Source organism: Mucor mucedo, assembly GCF_025094135.1.
Source record: "Mucor mucedo strain NRRL 3635 chromosome Unknown EV154scaffold_317, whole genome shotgun sequence".
In the NCBI taxonomy this organism is placed as follows: Eukaryota; Fungi; Mucoromycota; class Mucoromycetes; order Mucorales; family Mucoraceae; genus Mucor; species Mucor mucedo.
In genome coordinates this window covers 479-22,098 of record NW_026252601.1, presented here as the reverse complement: position 1 = coordinate 22,098, position 21,620 = coordinate 479, and the positions used below count along the sequence as shown (strand labels likewise).

Genomic DNA, 21,620 nt, shown 5'->3' with positions numbered 1-21,620 from the left:
ATATCATCAATAGATGCCTGCAATTAATGGTAGCACTGTATACTAGAGTTACTGAAGATAAGAATACTGAACTGTGTATTATTGATGGACATTGACTATTTTTAAATAAAAAGAGGGCAAAACGGCAAGAAGGGATCAGTTTCTCCGCCAGATTATTTTTTGTCACACAAACGACTTACAGCTTTTAGGGTAGTTTTTAATGTTCCCATAGTTGCTTCGAGATAATGACAACCCACTATAGACGTATAGAATTAATATAAGTTATTTAACGGATCAAGTCAATTTTTATAACGAACCAGGTAATGATAGCATGCACAATAAAACTAGAGCCTTCATTCTCCATGACGAAGTAATGTCTGTTGCCTCTTTTGTGTTTAAGGATGCTGAAGCCGAATGTCGACGAGCTGAGGTTATTTTGCTGCTTGTATTATCAAACTGTGGTTCAGGAACATGGCTAGGAAACAAGTCGTCATGAATGGACCTCGACATGTTTATGATTCTGAAAGAGAAGTAAAGAGGGAAGAATACTCAGTCTTGTATCATATTGGGAAAATAGGCAAACAATTTTTTTTTATTATTATTAATGGAACCATCAGAAGCGAATGAAATGATCCCAGTGACTGACAATAAATTGATCGCTCGCTGCCTTCAAAAGTCAAATCACGTGTACCTCTTGTCGGCTTGATTTGGTTTGGTATTAAAAAATAATTAAAGGGGGACCACCTTCCCTTGTTCATCATTTTAACATGAAGTTCAATCTAATCTCGTTCATCGCTCTTCAACTGCCTGTCATTAGTCTAGCTGCAACAGTTAAGAACCTGGTAGTGTTTGGTGATTCCAATTCAGGTATACACCGTGTCCCTTTTTTTTTATTGTTTGCAGATCTTAATCAATGAGTATGATAGACGTTGGAAATAGTCAAAGGTGGTCTGATGGATCATTATGGAGCGAATATTTAGCAGCAGGATGGAATGCATCCTTATACAGTTTCGCTTACAGTGGATCTGTGTGTGACAATGCAATGTTTAAATCAATTGAAGATAAAACACCCAGCTTAAAAGATCAAATGGAAGCATATTACAACTTAAATTTAAATTTAAAGCCAGAGGAAACCGTTTATGCCTTTTGGTTTGGTGTACAAGATATTTTTGAAATGTCAAAACGTCATGGTAATCAACCACAATACCTTTCTCTATATAATCTAATTTTTTGAATTCATAGGACGTCAGGAACCTGATTATAAGGAGATATTGGAATGCATTGGACAACAACTGGTAACTAAATATATATATATATATGTATATATATAAATTGGCCCTCTAATTGTTGTGTGATTAGAGAATGGCACGCAAAGCTTTCTTATCCAATCGCTATATCGTATTAATATCGCACCACTTGGACATATGCCATATTATCAAGATACAGTGGTAGCAATCAATCGAACACACAGCAGTGGATATCAACCGCGGTTTGGAGAAAGATGTAGCGAATATGAATAAACACCATCACGCATTAGAAATGGATTACGTTGATATTCATTCATTAGTTAACGATATCAATGTCGATCCAGTCTTTTTTAACTTTACAAGTGTATCCAATGCTTACCTTGATGAGTGTGACGGAGATTCTTGTAAACCCAAGGATTATCTCTGGTGGGACAAGACCCATTTTACAACAGGTAAACACAACACGGAATAGAAGAGAGTTATTAATAGTCTTGCTAAAATTCTATATCAGCCTTTCACAACAGATTGCTACAAGTATTCTTGAAGCAGAGTCCTACATGCCAAAAGCAGAATTAACAAGCTCGATCGTGAAACAATTACAAAATGTAAAGTCTAGATTCCGTTCAAAAAAATGCTGTACCACCTAATAAGGGAGTTATTGAACAAGTCGCTAAGCTCTATGATATTAAAAGTCAGTACCTGTTAAACCATCACAGCTACCCTTGGAAGAAGATATGGAGGACTATGAACAATCCACAATCAACCAGAACAATACATATGTTGGATTATTTATCGTTATTTTGATAGTAGGCGGTATTATTGCCTGTATCAAATTCCCAAATTCGCTCATTTCCAATTGGATTCGTAACAAGGGTCGTGGAAAGTTTATACCCGTGAGAAGTGAAGATGTCTAAGTTCTCGGCCATCCAAGTGTATATGTATATATTTATACATACAAAAAACAAACAAATAATTTAAATAAAATTAGATATTTTTAAACCATACGTACAGCTAGATTTTCTCCATCAAGGTAGATCCTGACCAAAACAAAGCGCATTAGACTGTAAAAGGACAATAAAATTCCAGGGCGTTTCACTTACCTAATTCACTCATGAAAAGTGTGAAAGAAAGGGTCTCTTTGTGTTTGTTTCTTTATCTCTTTTGTTCGCCTAATATGGTATATACATATGTATATAAGAATTAGGAAAAATTTGATATCCCTGCTGCATTAATATCAACTTAACGCCATCTTTATTTCCACTTTTGTCACCATCTACATCTATCATTGCTTTTCCTTATATAAACACTAGTCAAATAATCTATTTACAACAGGTAAAATACATGTTTCTCTTATTACACTTTTTTTTTAAATTAGGATTTCTTCTTAATTGTCCCAGACCATATTATATGGTGTGGTTTCTCTTTGAACGATGATGAAAATCGTCCGACCCTTTTTATTATTTATACTAAACATTTTTATTTTCTTATAAAAAAACAATAGTTTTCTCTCCTTTTATTTTTTTTTCAGCTTGTCCATCTTTTTTACGTATAAAAAAAATGTATCAACAAGACCAAGTATATGAAAACCTGTTTAATAACAAGGTATCACCTGCCAGTCTAAAAGACGTTGCTTGTCAACCAGCTTCGGTCACCTTGTCACCCTTCTCCTCACCCGATGACTCTGACCTACAGTATTCTTGTGAAGATCTCAATACTACATTTAGTCAAACAAGCATTGACCCTTTACTAATTGAAGAATTGAATCAACCCGAGCTAGAGAATACTCACTTGCCATCGCTTAATGATTTGCTTTTTCAGTTTCCCGACCTCCCATCATTTGTTGATCATGGTGACTTTGTTATCTTTTCCAACATTTGGTTTGAATTTCAAAAAAACCGTACTCGCAAGAGATCCAGAAACAGACCCTATGTTCAATCTTGGCTTGAGTCCACAGCTTTGCAAATTCATTACATGATGGTTACTATCGCAAAATCAAGCAATACTGTACCAGCAAACGTAGAAGCCTCGCCGCGTCGTATGTTTTCTGCTTTACGCCGACTCAAAGATCGTATTGAAATCATGCATCAAGTGTTCCAAATTATAGAAAATGGTCGTGTCTCCTTCGGTCAAAACCCCACCGAAGCTATTGAGCCTTTAATTAAGGCGCTCTGGAAATCAAACGTAATGTCTCTTTCCTATCCAACCAGTCGGAAAAAATCCCTGTTATCACGAGAGACTCAGTCAACCTGGTGAACCCCGATCAAGTGACGATGAATGAAATTTCTGACTCTGTCATGGATACGTATAACTTGATGCCATATAACAACTCTAGTACGACTGCTGCAAATAACCTTATATCAGCTCCAAGTGGCCAACAGGATTTCACTTTGTTTACGCATATTCAACCTGATTGGATTCATCATCAAACAACTTCTTTACCCGTGACTCCGTCTTTAAGTGCGAATAATAATAATATGTTGAATCCTTTCTTTTCGTTGCCTGCTTCCCCTACATGTATCCCTCAAGAAACTCCTTCGGTAGATGGAACAGTCGGCACACCTTGCAATACTGGTGACTCAAGCATGTCACCCTATCACCCCAATTCACCTCTGAATCTGAGCGAATTTAACACTTCTGATTTTGAAATGGAGGAAGATGTCAATATCGAAGACGACGAAGATTATATTGTATCTGATGCTGCAGAGGATGAAGATTGGAAAGAAAGCAAGAAATCTCGACAGAAACGAGCTTCTATCACCAGAAAGAGCCGTGGGGGTAAACGAACAAATGTGGTCACGAAGCAACTTGGGATTGAAAGACAATTTACACGTCGTACAGCTACATCCTATGATGCACAGACAACCCACTACCTAAAATCAATTTTTTTCGATATCTACAGCATAGAGATAAATTGACCAAAGACCAACGTCGTCAAGTCCAAAAGGAAACCGGTTTGAAACCTCGTAACATCACCTATTGGTTCTCGAATCACAAGCGCAGATTCCATAATTCGTTACTGGTCTTTAAAAAATTATTAAAGACAGCAAAGGGTCCGTCAAGAATTATGACGACTTTTTAGAATGGAGAAGAGCTCGCGGTCTCACGGAAGAAGTTTTAGAAAACGAGCACTTGCAAATCTTGAAAAGCCTCGATGAAAATAATATTACTACATAGAAAATTCCCCCCCCTCCCCTTCCTCCTTCGGCTCTCGAATTCGACAAAATAAAATACACTTCTAAACATGTCTACCAATCTAACAAGTCAAAATTTTATAATCACTTCGAATCAGTATATCTAAAACTTTGAACTATACTAGCATGTGCTATCTTACCATTTTGGGAACGCTTAGGTTAACAACTTCTCAAAATGGTTTTATTCTACGCCTATCTGCATTATTATTATCTCACTTATCTTCTGCTACAATATGCAAAAAGGTAACGCACTGTCTGGTATATCGACACCAAATGTTTCACTATTCTGTTTAAAATCCAATTAACTCCCATAACGTTCACAGGCATAATTCATGACGGTATCGTGACTTACTTTAGCTACTAATAAATTAATGACCAGTACAAGCCAAGGACTATAATGATCTTGATGCTTTTTACCGATTTGTTGATTGGCCCAGCCTATGGTAATTTAATTTTTTAGTTTATAGAGTTTTGGTTAAATCATTTATTACTTTATTAAGGTTATGGTATGGCCGGTAATTGGCTAAATTGAGTCAGTTAATCTGACTGATCCGTTTTAAGAAGTGAATCTTTAAACAATGTTCATATAACATGCTCCTTCAATTGAGCTTGTTTCTCTAGAGCATTTATATGTCATAAGATTGCTTTTGACCAAGCCTTTTTCAGTATATAATGGGGGCCCATGAACAACGTCTGAGATATGCCCTTGCTTCACCAAATCCAAAACGTGCAACAGCTGTGTAATTAAAGAGCTTAAGGCCGAAATGTTCACACCTGAGAGGACCATAACTTTCAAAAATGAATTTTAAGATGGGATATAATCCTTCGGCTGGGTGTATAGATCTTCTTACACTTTCAAATATCTAATCAGGGTTTACTAACTTCCGTGTCTTCCAGTCTATACCAACATTTTTAAGATAACTTTCAACCAAATCTTTATCTTCTTGGTCACATACATACATGACATCACGGAAACGACATATGAAGCCTTTTTGCATTCCATGAAAATTGTTAATTTTGATCATGTCGATTATATGGAATCCATGTTTTAAAACCCGGTAGTCGACAGATTGTTGGTATTGATTGTGAAGAAGTGATATCGCTGGATCTATGCTTACTTTTAGAACTGGATGGACGCTTTTTCTTCTTAAGAGAAGTATTTGACATATATTTTGAAGTTTAGACTATTGAAAGCAATATGTATATTGAACGGCCATTAATTAATTAATCAATAGATATTGCTTACGTAAAACTATATGATATATGTACTCTGATACCGTTTATATGCTTATTTGAAAAAAACAGATATATTGGGAAGCAGCGTGCCCTCCCGAATGCTGTCAATATCCTAATTAACGGATCAAACAAATACAAGGAGGGACGACAGAAGAAAACAAGAAAAACAAAAAGAGAAAAAGAAGACAGCTGCAAAGTATCAAAGCAACACCCCTCAAGTCAGCTCAAGACGAGGAAAGAACGCATCCTGGTATTACTTATATTTCTTCTATTTTTTTTTAAAAATAAAAAACCACAAAAGAGGTGACAAAAAAAGAAGACTCACGTATAGATCAGAGAGCATAGGCATGGCGTCTTTGAAATGATATACAGACAGTTAAAGCTGCAGGAAAAACTTGTAGATTGTTGCTGCTTGACATAAATGAGTATAAAACATCCACGGTGAAACATATAAATGTCTATATTGTATAATTACTGATGAAATATCATTTCTTTCTTATAACTGCAATAACTGTCCAGAAAATAGCTCAGATAGCTTGAAGCATGAAACTGGAGTGGACAAGCGATCAATCCAGCAGATACTCTTCTGCAAAAAATGCAACACTCGTTGGAATCGTGGCCTTATGACCACGAAAAACATGTACACCATTGCAGCTTCAATTTGGAGAGGCGATGGACGACCCAATGTCTTTACAATACAAAGCGCCACCTCAAATGCGGCTGCCATGCTCTCGCTGGTGAAGGCATAAAGATACCCACAGGTAAAAAACACAAATTTCCTTTAAATCTGAATGAATTTGATTCGTCTGAAAAAAAAAAAAAACTGATATTGTCTGAATTTGAGGTATGAACACTGCAGACACAACCGGATGAGTCTATTTAACCAATAGGATATTCTACTTATGGTTTATCTGGAACTTTGATTGGGGAAGATAGTATGTTAAAGGGGGTGTCATCTACCAAAAGATCAAAAAAATTACAATGTACTACAAAGACACTGTGATGGACTCGTAAAGAATTATAATTGATCACTGGATCCACTTTGATCAAAAAAATCTGTCACATATAATAAAAAAGTTTTGGCTCATTTGATATTGTACACTAAGTACATATTATAATTGAGCCAATAAAGTGAATTCAATGCAACTCATGTAAGAAGGTTTAGATCATGTGAGAGATGTGCGGCGTTACAATTCAAAAAAGACGCTGTTTATTATTATTATGCAAACGTTTTAGTAACTTACTTGGCTATTGGAAGGTGGCCAATACATGTGTTGATCTATAAGTGTGAGATCTCCCTGAGTGCCCTAGATAAGCTATAAAAAAACAAAAAAAGGTTTATATAAAATCACGGGAGAATAGACGAGAAGCAAATCTTCCTTTTTATTTAGTTTTAGCTCTTTTATATTAATTATCTGTGTGTGAAAAAACACGTCAACCGTTGTAAATGAAATTTGAAAAGGATACACTTATTTACCATTCTCTCTAAAACTTGGACTTGTTCCGGTCTCTCTGTTATGTATCTACATGGTCCAGGTGCAAGCGCGTATCTCGTTTGATTCGTATCAACGTCTACTTTACTTTGGTGTAGCCATAACGACATTATGTTTAGCCAGTTGGGATAAAATTCAGACACCCATTCAATTCATGTATTCCTGCTTTTTTAAACGGATCGGAGGCCATGATCAACAAAGTCGTCTTGAATCATTTTACCAAGACCAAGCACAAAGTAAAGACATAATCAAGTTCGTATGCACTCCTTTTTATTTTGACTCCCTAACTTTCTTTTTTTTTAGTCTATGACAATTCCCGTGGCTCCTTATTAAGAGGACGTCAAACTATGCTTAAATTATGCGCCGCTCAAATCAAGGAACAGCTGGCAACGGGTATTATGCAAAAGAAACCGATTTGGATTGATCTTGGTGGTGGAACCGGATGGAATATCGAAACAATGCATGCGTTTTTACCCGTAGATTCATTTGAGAAGATTATTCTTGTGGATTTAACACCTTCACTTTGTAAAGTCGCTCAAGAAAGATTTTTAAAAAAGGGTTGGAAAAATGTCACTGTCCTCTGTCAAGATGCTTCCACTTTTCAAGTACCTGAAGGCTCTTTGGAAGGACGTGTTGGATTAGTTACTGTTTCTTATGCATGTAAAGTAATACAAAACCAAAAGAAGCACCTAAACTCACCTTTTTTATTTTTCTTCAAAAAAGTATCCATGATGGATGACTATCACCCTGTTGTGGATCGTATACAATCCCTGTTATCTCCTGAAGGTATCATCGGTGTTGTTGATTTTTATGTCTCTGGCCGTTCAAGCGCACCAGCAGAAAAATGGTCACCACAACAAAATCGACAATGTAATTGGTTTACAAGACACTTTTGGCAAGCCTGGTTTGAGCTTGATCATATTCATTTAGGCCCCGGCCGTCGTGATTATCTCGAGTACAAGTTTGGTACCATCAAATCTTTGAACCGTCGTAATCATTTTATTATCCCTTACTTGATTCAAATGCCATACTATGTTTGGTTAGGTTGTTCCAATGCGCGTCAAAATGAGCTTTCTCATCTGGTAGAAATTCCGGATGATACCGATAGTGTTACAAGTAAACAATCGTTTAATATTGTTTCTCGCACTTCGTTTTTACATCAAAACAAACAATGGAGAGTGGACTATAACCCAATATTGCCTTGTCATACGCAGTTTAGGTCTTATATATACGCTTTTACTTGGGAAGACCCACGTGTTGACCTCCAATATTTAAACATTACCAGTCAAGATGTTATGTTTGTCATCACATCCGCCGGCGATAACGCTTTAGAATAGCATTGAAAGCCCATCCCAAACGAATTCATTGCATTGATATGAATCCCTGTCAGGTAGACTCATTTTAAAAACCATTGCTCCCTTTTTTTTTAATCATCATATATAGAATCATTTACTGGAGCTAAAACTTGCTAGTATTGCATCATTAGAGTACAAAGATTTTTGGAGAATGTTTGGTGACGGCAATCATCCTCACTTTTCCACGTTGCTACATGACATCATATCACCCCATTTGAGTTCATATGCGTTCAGTATTGGAGTGAAAACAGTAATCGATTTAATCACAAGTTTTATAAGACTGGTTTACTCCGGTTTAGCACTGTCAATTCTCGAATGGTGGATTCGTATGCAAGGATTGGAAAAGGACATCAAGACAATGACATCCGCTTCAACAATTAAAGTTCAAAAACATATTTGGGACACCAAAGTAAGGCCTGCAATTTTTTCGCCCATGATTCAAAAAATTCTCATAACCCAATGTTTATGTGGAACGCGCTCGGCGGTAAATAACAAGATAGTCTGAAAAAGAGGTTTATATTTTAAACTAATATGGTATATATATAGTTCCAATCAATCAAATGAATATGTTTCTGAAAGAGTGTACAACCCAAGAGTATATTGAAAATACTTTGGATCCCATACCTTTGCCTTCTCTGTTAACCAAGATCATACTTTTATTATCTTTGCTTAAACCAACGTTATACTCCAACTAGCTGCCCTTCATATCTTACAGAATATGGGTTTAATCAATTAAAGGTAAAAAAAAAATGGCATAAGCGCATCACAAATAATAGGACGCTGAAAAAAACTTTTTATTTAGACCTCTGGGGCACTGGATTCATTTAGGTTACATACAGAATCAATATTAGACTCGCTAAAATCCATGGGGGATAGATATTTGACACGGTTAGTCGTGATGGATCATATGGATTGGTTTGATCCTACCTCTTGTCAGGAATTGGATGATGAGATCAGGGAAATGAAGCGAACATTAAAAAAGCGGTGGACAGGTTTATTGGAGAAGTGCAGGCACACAACCATGGTACAATGAATTATTTGTGAAGCATGGATTCAGTGTTGAACCTCTTGGTATTCGTTGTCCTGGTCAAGCTATTGACCGTGTAAATATGTATGCCAGCTTTTACAGAGCCACCAAAGTGTGATTGTAAAATCGCAATCAAAGTAAAAAGTAAAAAATTATTTCGCTATCATAAGTAGATTACATCAATAAAATCTATCGATTGTCTTAATTTATTTTTATAAAACAAAATGGCCTTCTTTTCATTTAGTTACAATGCCGTCTCTTTTTTTGAACGTGCCACTGTGTGTTGCGAAGTAAGATCCAAAGCCAATTTCTTTTAAATAATGAATCAAAGTTGGTTTCGGAATGTGAATGTCTTTGGGGTTTGTCTCTGCATCTATTGTACTGCAGGAAGCATATGGTTTACGTCTTGTAAAGGTATGTAAAAAACTCAAATCTCCAGCATTGAGTTTTTTTTTTTTTTTGTATCAGTATGTTTCCTAGGGAGAGGTGTGCCCTTTTCTCCGATTCCCTTAATTATTGCTTAAACTGATGGAACAGGTAATTGACCGTCTTTGCAATCTGAACCATCGTGTAATTGGCTTTACGTAACTACTCGCGTTAGATCAATTGAGGCGTGAAGTGCCTCGAGAAATGGATTGCGGTCTTTCAAACATATATGTTGTACAAGTGAAATATTTTTTGCATGAAATCATTTTAAAAAAGTTCGGGTTGTGTACACGGCCTGCTATAAGAAGAAGAATGTATGTCTATTGCAGAAACAAAACTTTATGTAACGTACTGCAAGAGTATTTCTTCCTAAAAAATTACAATGTCTGTTAGTTAATTGATTTGGGGAAAATAATGCGTAAGGATCTAACAAAAGTAAAAATTGCGAATTCAACTGTGTCAAATAGTATATCAATTCGAAAATTGTAAATAAACTGGGAGTCCGATACCTTTTAGAAACCTCGAGATAAAAAATAACTCTAAACGTCGTAGTAATCTGTCTTATCCTATAGGAGTATCATTTAGTACCTTGGACAAACGAATCCCGATAAAGAAAAAGATAATGAAACAATACGTAACATAAATATATTCGTAAGAACTAACATGAAGATTTTCCATGGAACACGTTATTATTTTACACCATAACCGGCCATCTAAGCTTCAAAAATACTTGTACTTTAGTCTTTAGATATGATGGCTAGTTTCAAACTTGGTAGTTTATTCATTATTTCATCCCGTCAAAAGAAAAGGATGATCTCGTATGGTGTAATAAAGTAAGCTAGTTTTTTCATTTAATAAATAAACTACTGCAGCGCAATCAGAGAGAGTACAAGGATCTTACTCACTGTCTGACTTTTCAACAACCAGCCCGTTCAGCAAAGGCTTTTCATCTCGTCGACAGATTCGGGAAGTTTAGATCCTTTTTTGCTGACATTTAATATACATGCCCGATTTGAAAGATGTACACTTCGCACACACTATTACGTAAGTAGCAGCTAACGTGGGAATTAACGAGGGCCATCATTATTTTCATGGTATGCGTAAAATTAAACTCTAGTCGAAGTGTTTGAGTCAGCTATATCAGCCACACTCAACAACATCAACAAATCAACCAAGAAGAAATTGATAATCCACCAAAATACAGCAACATTATTACAAAGGAGATTGCTTTTATTTCTTTAGCTTGCAATCACGAAGTAACCCCCAATAAACTAAGCTTTTACTATCACCAATAAATCCGAAATGACTCATTTGTGTACCTTTTTATTTTAAAAAGCGGCAAAATTTAAGTCTTTTTTTTATTTTATTTTATTTTTTTGCTGTTTCTGTATACTTCATTCTCTTGACACAATGGTAGCGCAAACAACAACCCCATTACTTGCCTGTCATACTGACCAATGGAAAGCCACACTTGTGAAAAACATGGTGGGAAAGAAACTGGACCAGCTTCGTACACCCTCTCTTGTTATCGACAGAAAAATTGTAGAAAGACACTCAAAGAAACTCTCTTCCGTTACAACCGAGTTGAACACTAAAATCAGAGTTCATGTAAAAACTCACAAGGTAACAAAAAAGGAAAAGCGTCATCCAGTTACAATTTGACATGCTGACAGAGCATCTCTAGTCCGTCGAAGGAACACGCATCCAACTCGAAGGTGCTAAAACTCAAGCCATTGTCGTGTCTACTATGGCAGAAGCTCAGGCAATGATTAACTCTGAATTGACTCACTCTCAACTTTTGCAAGACGTAAGTTCCTAGTTTTTTTTTATTTTTTTGGGGGTTATGTAGCTAACGGTCCTTTTATTTTTGTAACTGCAGGTGCTCCTTGGCTTTCCTATCACTCCAGATAAATTCAGCGAGATCTTTGAACTTTCCAAAAAGGTTACTGTTTTTCAAATCTTCATTGGTAAGAATACAATCCTATCAAATCAGTACATGTTTAGCTAACCGTGACAATAGATAATTTATCGACTTTGGAGGCATTGGAAGCATATTACACAACAGAGTATGGTGAAAACGACGATTCTCATAAGATGAGCGTGTTTTTAAAGGTTGATTGTGGATATGGGTAAATATACATGATACATATGTATTTTACATCAAAAAACTAACTGTATTTAAGACGTGCAGGTGTCCCTATTAACGATCCTGAAACAATTGAGTTAGCGAAGAGGCTTCAAAAATCACCCTGTGTTGATTTTACAGGAATCTACACTCACGCTGGCCACTCTTATTCTTCAGAAAATTCAACAGAGGCACTTGAATATCTTCGAAACGAATGTGACATGGCACGTCAATTTCGCGATTATTTTGTTCAACACGATATCGAAATTAAGCATGTTTCCATTGGCGCCACACCTACTGTCAAAGCAATCACCGCTTTTATGCATGAGGACTTACCCGCTATGAAAAAAATCTTGGATGGTATTAGTGAAGTGCATGCAGGTGCGTTTTCATTTTTGGATAGACAACAAGTCTCGACAGGATTAGGTGATTACAATGATGTAGCAATCACAGTGGCATGTCGTATTGCAAGTGTATACAAAGATCGTGACAGTCTGTTGATTGATGGTGGCGCATTGGCATTTTCAAAAGATACTGCTCCTCAAGGTGGCTTCGGATGTGTACTGGATCCACAAGAAAAGGAACCAAAAGTGATTGCAACCCTAACTAAAGTTTCTCAGGAACACGGTATCTTGCAACATTTGGATGAATCCACTTTATCTAGACCCGAATTACAAATCGGCAAACTTATTCGCGTTATTCCTAATCACTGTTGCTTAACCGCGGCTTGTCATTTATTCTATCTTATTATTGAGGATGGAGGTGATACAGTCGTTGATGTATGGGTTCCTGTAAGAGGATGGTAGAAAGATTAAAAATTGTATCATTATTGAATAGCTGAAATAAAATTAGCAGAAAACTTGTATCTATTTGTGTTTTATATTTCATCCTTAAAGTTGCCCTTGTTTTCTTTTTTTACATCTACACATTTATGTTTTATATCATCTTGGTGTGTTGCTAGTACAATTATTTTTTGCTGTAACTGGTTTACTATAATTTGTATGTAAATAAATATCTTTGTTCCTGAAATTTGAGGAAAATGCGTACAATCACGGACTCTAAAATACAATTAAAACTCTCTCCGCCAATCATAATGGCTCCACGTGTTAATCACGTGATTTAAAATAATAACCTAATTTTAGTTTATATACTTTTAAACGGTCACTAAATCATGAAATGAATCTGATTGTCTTTATGTTTACCTTGTATAGAGTAATAAGAATAAACAAATGTATAGAATAACAAGAAGGAGACTGTAAGACTAATTGTTAAAGAATACAGACAAAAAGATATAGATTTGCACTAATAAGCTTTGAAATCTGCAAAGAAGTAAAGATAAATCACAAGTGTTTAAAAACAAGTAAAGTTTATCAGAAAGAAAGAATTCGATGACGTTTATTATTATAAATCAGACAATCTTATATAGACGTTTTGACAGCTGTCAACTATGGTACAAAAATAACTAATACGAAAATGGAATAAAATAATAACAGGGTACGGAAAAACTATGATGAGAACAATACAAAAATAGAGTAAATCAAATAAGGGTACGGGAAAACTATGATGGAAATAATATGAATAATAAGAAAAATAAAGAACTAAACAAAACAGGAAGGTAATAATAAAATAAGTGAGATACGAGAGAGAGCGACGAAATAACAATAAAAATAATTGTAACTGAGAAAGAAGAGAATTTCACGAGTAACCGACTAAGATAATTAACAACCTGCCAATTTTAGAAAAGCAGCAAAAAGACGCGAACTGAACCTTCGGAGAAAGAATACCAGAAAAACTTCTAGAACACCAAAAATAGTTTCACCGCAATATTATTTGTCGGGTCTTTATCACGTATTTTTAGAAACTCTTTTCTCACCGCCAAACTCAGTACCAACTAGATCTCCATTTCTCAGACAAGATTAACGCGCCATTCCACAAATGAGGGAACCAGAACCAAGGAACAAAGAAGAATAACCAAAATAATATTACCAAGCCACTTTTAAAGTGAACGAAAGCGATATCATTACCAAACTGCGCACGCATCAATCATATGAGGGGCTATGGCCCAATGGATAAGGCGTCTGACTACGAATCAGGAGATTCCAGGTTCGACCCCTGGTAGCCTCATATATATTTTTTTGATTTCTTTGGGGCTGTAGTGTGTGTAGATGCTGTTATTAATGCAGACCACAGTTGTTGTACAGCTTTTGCGAAGAGCTATGAGTATGGTGTTTCGAAGATATAAGCAAACAAGAGTCTACACCTGTCCGTATTTTTTTTTGTTTAGACAATAATGGTCTCTACATACATCGATTTAAATCTTAGGTTTTTTGGATGATCGATTTTTGATTTTCATAAAATACGCTTCACTATTAATACATACAACTATTGAAACGTTGATGAACAACTATCAAGTAAAGACCCAAACGTTTTGGCTGGTTTAAAAAATTATTCTGATGTAAGCTCTTGTTCATCAGCTTACAAATCAATCTTGTTCACACACTTTTTCTTCTCCCTTAACATACATCTTTCTTTTTTTTTTTTAAAAAAAAAAAAAAAAATACGTTTGAACAAAAAATACTGAGGTCTAGACAATTCCGTTTTCATGCAGTTCTTCAAACTCGTTGCTCTTTCTTTTTTTTTTATTTTTTTTTTTATGACATACTTTACTGGCAAAAGATGCAACGAGTGGGATATTAAGAAAGCTTTGGCTTTCTACTCTACTGGCCGGTTCAACTAGGTAGAAGAGCTATTAAAAAAAAAAAAATGTGAAGCTCAGTAAATTCGCCAAGGAAAAACTTGAGTTTCTTTTGACATATACACCCTCCAACGGATATAACTGCACCCACAATCAACTACCATATAACCCACATGAATTATCAAAGCAATGTCAACAATTTCATCAATGATGATCGAAAAAAGACTAGCTGATGTATTCAACAGTGCAGGTGGTGAGAGTAGTAATTTCATGAATAAACTTATAAAGATAGCAGCTGAAGAATCGAATATTGAACTGGGAAGACAACATTTATGATGAAAAGAATATACAAGCGAATGTTAGTTTTTTTTTTTTTTTTCCTAAAGAAGATAAGAAGAAGTGAATGCTTTTCTTTTTCAATGACGGCGCAAAAAAATTAAATTGAATAGATGTAGATAATGTCCCTTATTAGGGAGAAAATCAAATCATGGAAAGTTTTGTCAGTCATATCAACCTGTGGTTCATAAGCAAGACTTACTATACTACAATATCATTGATTTCGATTCAGAAAATTCAGTATTGAATGAAGTAGATTTAGCAAGGATTGAGAAAATCAAGCACGACACGTATGTAACACCTGCACAATTAGAACCACTCACTATCAAGCTTACCAATTGCACTTCGTTTGAAAATTTACAAACGTTTTACAATGACAACAACAAAAACCCTTCCATACACCATTAACGAGGGGTTTTCAAACCAAACCTCTGTTTCCGTAAAAATTTTTGTCCTTTATTATGGTTCGGTATGCCTGGCTATTTACAATGTAAGCCCAGCCATTTACAGTGTGAGCCTAGCTTAGTGCAGTGTGAGCTGTGATTTGACAAATCCTCGTGCCATTGAAAAATAATCAAAGTCTAGTAAGTAACCAAAAAAAAAAAAAAAAACTCTGTAACAAGGGATTGATACTAACGCAAAAAAGTCTTAACCAGCGATATGAAAAAAGAGTCAATTCGTTTACAGATTAATAATCAAAAAGAAAATGATTGTAAGTTCCATTTTATAGTACCTCTCTTCAAATCGATATTTAGACATAACAAAGCCATTAAAAAAGAATGGGGAGAGTCTTTTGTTAGCAAAACAAAAGTTGATGGATTGTTGTTTATATTAAATAATGAAAGTGTACTTACGACGGGTGCCGTTGTAGAGATTTCTGGTCCTTGGTCCGTGGTAGATAATAACAACTCTTTCAAAAAGATAAAAAAAAAAGTTGACCAAAAATTTGAAAGCTCATGATACATAGGATATATAAACTGAAACTTTGTGGTGATCCCAGTATAACAAGAATCAAACTCTACGGAATTCAAGTCTGTTGCAAGCAGTTTTTTATTTACAGTTTGCAAATGATATGTCCAAAATGCGAATTTATGAGCTTGTAATTCATTTTAAATCCGATTTTCCAGATAATTTCAAAGTTCTACAAATTCAAAAAAAAAAAAAAAAAAAATTATTTGGTTATCCAACTTCCTCTGTTCTCCTTCGCTCTCAATTGCCTGTATTTATGAATAACATGCTGACTATTGTTACACCACCCTTTTCTTCTGTTGGTCCTTTTGAATTCAGATTCCTATATTTTTCTAACTACTTTTCTGTTCTTTTCTTATAAAAGGACCTCAAAAACATTTAGTAAAATCTTTAGTTTGTTCTTTACTACAATCTGATTTAGTCTTATTCATATAAGCCTGGTTTCATTATAAACATATAGGACTACTATAATTGTACGAAAGTCCTTCTTATAAATCAGCACTGAATAGTCTTACCAGTTGTATTTTACTGTACTCCTTCGAAGACATGTTTATATCTGATTCTTCGTAGCATTTCCCTTTTGTATTTTATTTATCTCAGTTGACGACTTATAGTCTGGTGCTCACTTTTTAAGAACTTTTATCTTATCCCCTATCTTTATTTCACGTTACCGCTCTTCACTTAAACAAGCCAGTAACACTATCAAAAATCTTGTTGAAGAACTAAACAGCTTTAGGGAGAATATTCAACGCCTTATTGGAACATGATGTAATAAACTGGTAATAACAAATAATAAACATGTCTTTAAATTTAAGCCTTCCACACTGGATATATAAATAGTAGTCTGAGGGATCAACAAATACAGACAATTCACCGCAAAAGAAGAAGAAAAAAAAAAATTGAGATAATAGTAGCGGTCTCATGTCATTACCCCGGTACTCTCCGATTCTAAAAATTTGGTTTTACCTTGTTCCTAGTGATATTTGCTATCATTCAGATCTTTTCGCATCACACCAAACGAGTTATTATTATTAATTGTTTGAATAAATTTACTCATATATTATACGTACAGCCTTATATCATGGTTCCTTGTTTTTAAAATTAAAGGCGTCTTCTTTGTATTTCTTTCACAAAAAAAAAGTCAACAGGTTATTCAATGAAGTTACTTAGTATAAGGAATTTTCCTTGAAATTTAAACAATGGTCTCTAGTTTATTACCTCTTTTTGCATTTTTTTTAACAGCTAAACTATTACCCAATAGCAATCATTCCACGTGTTTATCACGTGACCTGTAAATTATATGCATTTTGAAATTTAATTGTTTTTGTAATCTGATATATTGTCAGAACCAATCCAGCCAATGAAATAGTTCCGGCACAACAGCCCGGTACCGAGAACTACTATGACGCAATGGAACTCACAAGACCCAAACGAAGGTTTAAACCAAAGGTCACGAAAGCAAGACCAAACAAGAAATCAAAACTATATGTCATAAGAACAAACAAGCAAAGCCATAAACTAATTTAGCATAAAACAATTACATACATATGAAACATCAATCAATTTAGATAGTATAAATAACCCCACATTATAATTAATAAATCTTTATCTTTTATCTCATACTTTATTTTGTACTTGTACTTTGAAGAGTACTCTTCTAGCCAATAGGAATAGGTTCACGTGATAGTCACGTGTTAGGTTATTACGTAAGGGTCAACTAGACATCTGAGGATTACAATTGGTAGCACCAGGCGTTCAAAGGGAAACAAGAATTAATATGGCTGAAAATCAAGAGGCTAAGGCGTCATACAATGACATGGCAGATTTGGTTAATAACTTGGCAAAACTGATGCGAGAAGTGAACAAGAACAAAAATATAAAAGCAAAGGAACCTGATGACTATTATGGTGACCGTGATGCTGTAAAAATCGATGGGTGGATATCTGCTGTTGAAAACTATGCTCGTGTTCAAGAAATGAAGGACGACGAAACTGGTACTTATGCTATAGGACTACTCAAAGACAAGGCTGACACTTGGTACCGAACGATTGAAAAACCAAGAGATGGCGAGGCTCCTCTTGGCTGGTTAGAACTAAAACGAGCTTTAGTCGATTTTTTCTGTCCTGAAAACTCCGAACTTATAGCAAGAGACAAAATTGCGAAGCTACAGCAAACAGGTGACTTGAACTCTTACATCAATACTTTTATGGATTATAAATTAGCTATCAAAAACATGACAGATGATGAGGCATGTGACAAATTCATGCGCGGATTGTCAAACGTAAACACTGCCGCTTACGTCCGACAATACTACGATGGTACCCTCAGAACTGCAGCTAAATCAGCACTTACATTTGACAGCGCTCATCATCAAGAAACACTGTTTAGACCTCCAGCACGTCATCCTGTTGTTAAAACTTACATTGACGACCCAATGGAGTTGGATTGGATTGACAATCGCCAACAAAATAATAGGTACAACAGAAACAACGGTGGTTCCCGAAATGGAAATAGTCGTGGTGGCTACAACAACAATAGGTCGCGTGGTGGTGGAAATTCAAACTCCAATGCTGTATGTTTTTTCTGTAACAAAACGGGTCACATCAAGCGTTTTTGTCGGGAAAGATTGAATGAAATTAAAAAGCTGGATGAATTACGTAACCGTCGATATGGACACTCCATTAATTTAATTGATATGGAACAAGATGTCGGTGATAATGCTAAACAAAAAAATAATAAACTTATTGATTTTGACCCATATGCTTTTGACCCTAGTGACACAGTAGACTATCCTATTTTGGAACCCCAAACAAAACAGGATGTAATCGCGTATGTTCAAAGCCCACATAGATCCGTAGTCGAATTGACCCCTATTGTCTATCCCACTAATGATTTGACTGAGGAATTTAATCACTTGGATGAACTAAATACTCTCGGCACAGTACTGCCGTTATATGATGGTACTTGTTATGGACAATCTTTACAGGTGTTGATTGACTCAGGTGCAAGCGAAAATTATGTATCACCCCACATAATTCCGGCAGGTCAAGAACTAATCCCAGTACTCAATCGACGAGTGGAAACCGCTGGTGGCGAAATATCCGAAATTAAGTACAAGATAAACTTAAACGTGAACTTAAATGGTTATACCACCTCTATATTGGCCTATGTTTTTCCAACGAAATTCGATCTCATTCTAGGACGCTCGTGGTTAAAACAAGAAAAACCTATTCCAAATTGGGACACTGATGTCTGGTCCATAAATAATGGAAGTATACAATTAAAACCTAAAGCACATACAAAACATTCGTCACTCACTTCTATATCCGATCTTAGTTATTTAATATCACATAAACAAGCTGACCGATATATGAAGAAAGGGGCGGATAGTTTTTTGCTCTGCATCCGAGACACTGAAAAACCTGACGGCGCATATTCACAAACAACGGATGATGATTACTGGAAAAAGCTGATTCAAGAATTTGATGAAATTTTTAAGACTGATCTGCCTGGATTACCACCAGACCGTGGGATTCAACATATTATTAACACTGGCGATGCAAGACCGATATCAAGACCTCCATTCAAGATGTCTCCATTGGAATTGGACGAGTTAAAAATGCAAATTCAAGAGTTACTCAAATTGGGGTTAATCAAGCCAAGTAGCTCTCCCTGGGGCGCTCCCGTTCTATTCGTTCGAAAAAAGCCTGATCCAGGATCAAAAGAACCGGGTAAATTAAGAATGTGTATTGACTATAGAGCTTTGAATAAACTTACCGTTAGAGATTCGTCGAGTATACCGCGCCCTGATGAATGTTTGGAACGATTAGCCGGTGCCAAATATTTTACTAGTATCGATCTCAAGTCTGGTTATCATCAGCTTCGAATCGCGGATGAAGATATCGACAAAACAGCTTTCAATACACGCTATGGCAAATTCGCTTTTCTTGTACTTCCCTTTGGTCTATCAAATGCACCACCTACGTTTCAACGATTGATGAATAATGTCCTTGCAGATTGCCTTGATAAATTTGCGTTAGTTTACTTAGACGACATTCTTATCTGGAGTGATACGTTGGAACAACATAAACAACATGTGCGTCATGTATTGGAATTGTTGCGAAAGGAAAAACTTATCGTGAATTTAAAAAATGCAATTTTGGAAAAAAGGAACTAACTTTTGTGGGTTTTCATATATCAAGCAATGGCGTCAAACCAAGCCCGGAAAAGGTGAAAGTTCTAGAACATTGGCCCAAACTAACTAACGTTCAAGAAGTCAGACAATTCATTGGATTTGCACAGTTTTACAAAAGATTTATTAAAGATTTTGCTTCCATTGCAGCCCCTCTAACTGATCTCACTCGTGGAACTGGTCACAAGAAACGGCCCATTACTTGGAACCCAGATTGCCAACAAAGTTTCAATACACTAAAAAAGGTGCTTACTTCAAATCCTGTTCTTAAACTCGTTAACATGAACAAACCTTTCAAAATTGAAGTCGATGCGTCCGATCGTGGCTGTGGTGCAGTACTCTACCAACCTGATGATGATTCCGAATTGCCTTGGCATCCAATCTGTTTCGAGTCAAAAAAATTCACGTTAAGCGAATCTCGTATGCCTGCGCAAGAAAAAGAATTGTTGGGTATAATTTATGCTCTAAGGAAATGGCGTTGCTACGTTGATGGTTGTCCTGCTGGCTATACCGTATATTCTGACCATATGCCGCTACAATATTTCCGATCCAAAGAAAATCCTCCCAGTCGACTTGTCAGATGGATCAACGAAATAGAAGCTATGGCTCCAACCATTGTTTACAAAGCGGGAAAAGACAACCAAATTGCTGATGTTCTATCGCGTATGAACTACTCGTCAGAAGAGATGGCTCCTGAAGAAGAATCACTCGAACCTGACATGTTATATGCTGCTTGGGATAAACTACCTCCTCTGGTACGTGCGGACTGGCCATTACTATTTCTATCAAGGGATAAGGTAAAATCAGATGAGATTAACGACGTGTTAAACAAAGAACAAAATAACTTCAGTATTATCTCCAATCGTATTTATAGACATGTTAAACTGCCAAATACCGATCAAGTTCATGATGTACCTTATTTACCTTTCGAAGAACGGGCGGATACTCTTGCCAAATATCATGAATCATTAGGTCACGCAGGAATAAAAACCACGTTGTACTACATGCTCTCTCGTTTTTGGTGGCCTGGAATCAAACAAGATATTATTGACTGGTTGAAACTCTGTCCGGCATGCCAACTAAATAGTCGACGAGGTCTAGCTCACAAGGATGTTATGCACCCACTAAAAGTTCCCACCGCATTTGATCGTTGGCATTTGGATTTCTTAGATCTGCCCACGTCCACAAAAGGTAATCGTTGGTTGTTAATTGGTGTTGATTACGCTACAAATTGGTGCGTTGCTCGTGCTATGCCAGTTGCTTCGGCTGAAAACGTTGCTGATTTCTTGTATGAAGAAATTGTCATGAATTTTGGAAACTTCTCTGAGTTGATCACCGACCGGGATCTA

The 21,620-nt window shown here is 35.9% G+C and overlaps 5 protein-coding genes and 1 non-coding gene across 6 annotated transcripts; all 6 read left to right on the top strand.

The window, feature by feature from the left end:
- The first annotated feature begins 555 nt into the window (after positions 1–555).
- Positions 556–2,230, top strand: EV154DRAFT_534152 (uncharacterized protein). Its single transcript, XM_051604015.1, has 6 exons — positions 556–846; positions 906–1,169; positions 1,222–1,274; positions 1,432–1,678; positions 1,716–1,862; positions 1,923–2,230. Exons 1-6 carry the CDS (start codon positions 747–749, stop codon positions 2,138–2,140), a joined length of 1,029 nt encoding a protein of 342 aa, XP_051450008.1. The 5' UTR covers positions 556–746; the 3' UTR covers positions 2,141–2,230.
- Positions 2,231–2,783: 553 nt separating this feature from the next.
- On the top strand, positions 2,784–4,400 carry EV154DRAFT_608328 (uncharacterized protein; the record flags this gene model as incomplete). Its single annotated transcript, XM_051607679.1, has 4 exons — positions 2,784–3,407; positions 3,434–4,001; positions 4,085–4,189; positions 4,267–4,400. The coding sequence occupies 4 exons, from the start codon at positions 2,784–2,786 to the stop codon at positions 4,398–4,400; spliced, it is 1,431 nt and encodes a 476-aa protein (XP_051450007.1).
- Positions 4,401–6,248: 1,848 nt separating this feature from the next.
- EV154DRAFT_541102 (uncharacterized protein) lies at positions 6,249–9,646 on the top strand (the record flags this gene model as incomplete). Its single annotated transcript, XM_051604471.1, is given in 10 exon segments — positions 6,249–6,414; positions 7,116–7,346; positions 7,450–7,806; positions 7,870–8,443; positions 8,479–8,536; positions 8,590–8,962; positions 9,048–9,096; positions 9,149–9,239; positions 9,304–9,493; positions 9,513–9,646. 10 exon segments carry the CDS (start codon positions 6,249–6,251, stop codon positions 9,644–9,646), a joined length of 2,223 nt encoding a protein of 740 aa, XP_051450006.1.
- A 1,688-nt stretch (positions 9,647–11,334) lies between these two features.
- Positions 11,335–12,961, top strand: EV154DRAFT_534144 (uncharacterized protein). The gene is made up of 5 exons (XM_051604014.1): positions 11,335–11,577; positions 11,639–11,761; positions 11,834–11,921; positions 11,975–12,083; positions 12,138–12,961. Exons 1-5 carry the CDS (start codon positions 11,365–11,367, stop codon positions 12,883–12,885), a joined length of 1,281 nt encoding a protein of 426 aa, XP_051450005.1. The 5' UTR covers positions 11,335–11,364; the 3' UTR covers positions 12,886–12,961.
- A 1,169-nt stretch (positions 12,962–14,130) lies between these two features.
- Positions 14,131–14,203, top strand: EV154DRAFT_t179. The gene has a single exon. It is a non-coding gene; the product is annotated as a tRNA-Arg (tRNA).
- A 760-nt stretch (positions 14,204–14,963) lies between these two features.
- EV154DRAFT_488935 (uncharacterized protein) lies at positions 14,964–16,846 on the top strand (the record flags this gene model as incomplete). The annotated part of the gene is made up of 5 exons (XM_051599213.1): positions 14,964–15,027; positions 15,247–15,400; positions 15,866–16,004; positions 16,111–16,209; positions 16,694–16,846. The coding sequence occupies 5 exons, from the start codon at positions 14,964–14,966 to the stop codon at positions 16,844–16,846; spliced, it is 609 nt and encodes a 202-aa protein (XP_051450004.1).
- Positions 16,847–21,620: the final 4,774 nt, after the last annotated feature.

Bases quoted from the DNA above. Each gene is read 5' to 3' on its own strand.
- EV154DRAFT_534144 (XM_051604014.1), top strand. From the start codon at position 11,365: ATGGTAGCGCAAACAACAACCCCATTACTTGCCTGTCATACTGACCAA. The intron at 11,762-11,833 runs GTAAGTTCCTAG...TTGTAACTGCAG, and splicing joins ACTCTCAACTTTTGCAAGAC to GTGCTCCTTGGCTTTCCTAT. The intron at 12,084-12,137 runs GTAAATATACAT...ACTGTATTTAAG, and splicing joins AAGGTTGATTGTGGATATGG to ACGTGCAGGTGTCCCTATTA.
- EV154DRAFT_534152 (XM_051604015.1), top strand. From the start codon at position 747: ATGAAGTTCAATCTAATCTCGTTCATCGCTCTTCAACTGCCTGTCATT. The intron at 1,275-1,431 runs GTAACTAAATAT...ATACAGTGGTAG, and splicing joins AATGCATTGGACAACAACTG to CAATCAATCGAACACACAGC. The intron at 1,863-1,922 runs GTACCACCTAAT...ATTAAAAGTCAG, and splicing joins ATTCCGTTCAAAAAAATGCT to TACCTGTTAAACCATCACAG.